This window comes from Mesitornis unicolor, unplaced genomic scaffold, assembly GCF_000695765.1.
Source record: "Mesitornis unicolor isolate BGI_N332 unplaced genomic scaffold, ASM69576v1 scaffold31125, whole genome shotgun sequence".
In the NCBI taxonomy this organism is placed as follows: Eukaryota; Metazoa; Chordata; class Aves; order Mesitornithiformes; family Mesitornithidae; genus Mesitornis; species Mesitornis unicolor.
In genome coordinates, this window is record NW_010183983.1 from 26 (window position 1) to 4,504 (window position 4,479).

General features: G+C 56.3%; 2 protein-coding genes across 2 annotated transcripts; one reads left to right on the forward strand and one right to left on the reverse strand.

Annotated features, from left to right (window-relative positions):
* Positions 1 to 352: 352 nt before the first annotated feature.
* Positions 353 to 2,521, forward strand: NDUFS7 (NADH dehydrogenase (ubiquinone) Fe-S protein 7, 20kDa (NADH-coenzyme Q reductase); the record flags this gene model as incomplete). The annotated part of the gene is made up of 5 exons (XM_010184326.1): positions 353 to 470; positions 785 to 964; positions 1,049 to 1,095; positions 1,776 to 1,864; positions 2,324 to 2,521. Coding segments are annotated over 5 exons (532 nt in total), but the record flags the coding sequence as incomplete, so codon positions are not given.
* Positions 2,522 to 3,430: 909 nt separating this feature from the next.
* Positions 3,431 to 4,236, reverse strand: GAMT (guanidinoacetate N-methyltransferase; the record flags this gene model as incomplete). Its single annotated transcript, XM_010184327.1, has 3 exons — positions 3,431 to 3,571; positions 3,872 to 3,982; positions 4,169 to 4,236. Coding segments are annotated over 3 exons (320 nt in total), but the record flags the coding sequence as incomplete, so codon positions are not given.
* Positions 4,237 to 4,479: the final 243 nt, after the last annotated feature.

Consider the following 4,479-nt stretch of genomic DNA (forward strand, 5'->3'; position numbering starts at 1 on the left):
GCTACCACGGGGGAAGAAGCCTTTTGCCGCAGCTCTGTCTGCGTACACACAGGGATCTTCTCCTTGCTTCGCTTTTTAACAGCCAGGCTGCTGTCAGTCTATGAGCCCTGGAGATGAGCCCGTCGGCACCATAATTTGGGCAGAGGGGCCTTGCCTGAGCAAGACTCCAGAGATCTCCCCACAGTGGGGAGAAACCCCCTGTTATAAACAGGGTCTCTAGCGCTAGCAGAGGGTGTGATGTTGCCCATTACCAGTGTACTGCTGATTCTGTACAGGATCTGAGGCTCGTGGTTGTGTTCTGCTGTTACATTTAACAACTGGCGACTGACACTGCTGTGCCTTTTGTCTCCAGCTCTGTCCAAGTCCAGCAGAAGAGCTCAGCCATCGTCCAGAAAAAATCCTACGTCCCCTCGAGCAGGGGCGAGTACATTGTCACCAAACTCGATGACCTGATCAACTGGGCACGAAGGGTGAGTGGCCGAAACCACCACATCTGCCAGGGAGAAATGGTGTCAGCGGCTCGGAGCTGCCGGGGGAAGGGGATTTGAGCCACCTCCTTCTGAGGGGAAAAATAGATTCAAAATTCTCCGCAGGGAAACAGCCAAATTTCTCATCTGGAGGCTGACATTTGGGTGCTGTGTCAGGGAGACGCTGACTGCGAGGGTGGCGCAGAGCAGCGCAGCCGCTGGCCCGCACAGGGCTGTCCTTTGGCAAACATCACTTTCGTTTACGAAGCTCTGACATCTTCACCACTCTTACTCCTCATTTGCATCCCCTGCTGCAGAGCTCGCTGTGGCCCATGACGTTTGGCTTGGCGTGTTGCGCCGTGGAGATGATGCACATGGCGGCTCCTCGCTACGACATGGACCGCTTTGGGGTGGTGTTTCGAGCCAGCCCGCGGCAAGCTGACGTCATGATCGTGGCTGGCACCCTGACAAACAAAATGGCCCCGGCTCTCCGGAAGGTAGGGACCGCGGCGGCAGCCTCGCGCGCGGCCGCGCACACCGGGCGCGGGTGCGAAGGGCGCTGAAACGTCTGTGCTCTCCAGGTCTACGACCAGATGCCGGAGCCTCGCTACGTGGTGTCCATGGGGAGGTGAGTGCCAGGGTGGTGTCACCGCCTTGTGCTGCATGGCACCAATTGGTGGCTGTGAGCAGGGAGATAGAGGGAGGGGAACCCGTTTCTCATTTGTATTTTCAGCCCCTTAAATCATAAAAAGAGGCCTTGTTACAAGTGAAACAGAAAGACCCTTTGATTCCAGGACAGTGACGTCTGTCGAGTTGCTTCCCAGTGAAAGATCCTGGGGTTCTTGCAGCTGTCAGAGTCTGGGCACTTGTGCATGTCCAGAATCTCTGAAGTTGGATTTAGACAAAAGCTCTCAAAATATTTCTGTTGCACAGCACAAAATCGGAGCTCCCTGGAGCTCTGGCGTGGCGGAGGTGGCACCTTGTTCGTCTCCTGCAGCTGCTGGGCTGGAGGTGGCCGTTTCACTCGGTTGCACAGACGGTTCCAGAGATGCTCTGTGCAGACGAGGCAAAACAGAGAAGGTTTTGCAGCAGAGAGGAGGGACCCTGTGAACATCCGCTTTGTAAAAGCGATATAAGTGGTTCGGTTTGATTCAGCTTCAAACGTGACAGCCCACGAGCGTGGCCTCCGCTCCATCCCCGGCTGCTTTTGGGGAGCTCCTCACCTCCGTGCTCTGGTGCCGCTCACCTTTCGGGGGCTGCTGAGCCGCATTTAACAACGCGCTGACACCCCCTCCCTGTCTCTTGCAGCTGTGCCAACGGTGGGGGTTACTACCACTACTCCTACTCCGTGGTGAGGGGCTGCGACCGCATCGTGCCGGTGGACATCTACGTGCCAGGTAGGAGACAGCCTCTGCGTGCCCTGCGCTGACCGGAGCAGAGCACGGAGTTGGTTTTGGATGTTTGACGGGTGCTTGGTGTAGTTTTTAAAGCTCTTTTCTATTTCAAGCGGTGCTGGGGAAGCTGCAGAGGCTTTGGTGGGATCTGCCTGGGGTTTCCAGTGAGCAAGCGCAGTTCTGGTGCTGTTGCTCACCAGTGACGTTGCGTAAAGTGTGGGCTGTGGTTCAGCCAACTGCGTGCTCCCTGTGAGAGCTTGAAAGCAAAGCATTTCTACGTTTTATAAAGACCTCTTAAAAAACCATCACTTTCTAAACTGAAGCAGCTCTCTTGCTTTTATGAACTCTGTAGCCTGTGACGCAGAGGGAAATCACAGCCTGCCTTGGGGTGCGGCCGTGGCTGTGGGTTCTCCTGCTGCTGGCCACAGCTCACAGCCCATGGGCTTCCTTTTGCTCTCTCAGGTTGCCCGCCAACGGCTGAGGCTTTGCTGTATGGCATCCTGCAGCTGCAGAGGAAAATCAAACGGGAGAAGAGGATCCAGATCTGGTACAGGAAATAAACTCTATTTATGACTGCCCACTCGCCGCCCCCCGGCGCGCCTGCTTGCATCCGTACGCACAATCACCGCTATCACGAGCCTTCCAATAAAACCCTACCTGGTTAAGATGTTCCCCATCCCTCTCATCTAAAGTGTTTTAAACTCATTTAAAAAGCAGGGGTGGGATTTGATGACATTCAGTGTTCCTGTGTGGCCTGAGGAGCCTGTGAGCAAAGGAGAAGGTTTGGAGTTCCCTGTCGTGACAAACGCTTTGCCAGGAACCTGGGATTGCGCCTTGGCTTTGTTAGGAAGCTTTGAGACCAATGTGCATCCAAGTGCACCCCTGAGCTTGGCTTTCACCACCTGCTTTCTGTTTCTAATACCTACAGAGGATCGAAGAAATCCTTTCTATCTGTGTGCACAGCGGCCAGAAGTTAATTACATTTCTACAAGTAAAATATTAATGCTTAAAATCAGAATATGGCTCATAAAAGCGAATGCTGCAGGAGGAATAAAGAGACCTGTGGCTGGCTTTGGTGCCGGCAGCCTGGGACAGGCAGAGTCAGGGCAGGATTGCACATGCACTCTGCACTTTGGAAGGACAAACAAATGGCTCAGTTGTGAGTTTTGTTCCTTTTTAATGGATTTTATCCCTTCTGGGCAGGGAGAAAGCGTCATTTCTGTGCTATTGAGCTGCAAGGAGGTGGTGAGGAATTGTAGCTCTGTTGAGGTATTTGGAGATGAGGAGCCTTGAGTGGAAACCAGAGCAGGGTGGGGCCTTCCTCTGTGAGCCCCGCAGGGCTTGGGCCAGGGAGTCTCTGGGTCATTTTGTCCAGGGAGGCGCTGGGGATCCAGGACTCCATCCCCAGCCCACAGCCATCTCCTGCCTCCAGATAAATCAGCTTCTCATTAGCATCAGGGCAAAGAGCTTTTCTCCTCCTCACAGCACATAATCAGCCTCTCCTCTCCTTGTTAGTGGTTGCTTCCTGCGGCTTCAGGGCAGCCCCGAGGGATGGAGCTGGGAGCCCCCTCAGTGCTTCACCACAGTGGGGGTGATCATCTTGGGGAAGGAGTAGTACCTGCAGTCCCGGGGGGGCACCAGGTCCATCACCTTCGTGCTGATGTTCTCCCTCTTGAACCCGGCCTCCAGCAACTGCTCCACCTGGGTCTCCTGTGGGAAAGAGGAGCACCCATGGCTTGAGCTGCCCGGATGTGAGCGGAGATGATGCTGAGCTCCAGCTTGTGGGGACAGGGACAGCGCAAGCAGCTGGGCACAGGGAGCCCTGATTTTTCCTCAAATGCTCCCTGCTGAGCCCCAGCTGTCAGGAATGAGTGAAGTGGCCATGGAGGGCTCTGGCTTCATGACCACAGTACCTGGGGATGCAGGAGCACAGGGTGATGGGGTGGCTTTGGGGACCCCGGCTTGGGTTGGAGGTGCCAGGCCCTCCCCAGCGCAGGGGACAACGCTCACCTCAAACATCCTCTCGATGTCGCTGTACTTGGACTTGAGCAGCTCCCCCCAGGAGGTCAGGTTGCAGTAGGTGAGGACCCCCCCAGGCTGCAGCAGGCGGAAGGCATGGTCCTGCAACGGGAACAGAGTGGGGGACTCAGCACCGCCCGCTCAGCACCCGCCCCCCTCCAAGCGCTTGCTTCTCCTGCAGATTCTCTTCTCTGCCTCCTGTGCCCCCATCTCCCCAAAATCTCCCCCACCCAAAATGTGGACTCTGGCCCCTCACGAAGGTGGGGGTGCTGCACGCTGCCACATTACCTTGATGAAGGTGAACTGATGGGTGTGCCAGGTCTTCTCCGACAGCGGGTAGGTGTCATACAGGATCCCTGCCGGGGAACACCGGGGACCACGTGTGAGCCAGCAGCAACCACCCAGATCCCCTTCCCAGCCCGTTACTATTCTTTTCCTTATTTAAATTCGCCCCCGTCTGTGTCTGTGACCCCCCAAAGGCAGCGATGTGCTGCTCCCCAGGACACGATGCCGTCCCCACCACCGCAGGCCAGTGCTCACCTGCACCCCGAGCTCTGCCGTGGGGACCCCCACCATGCCACCCCCTCCCCTGTACCGCC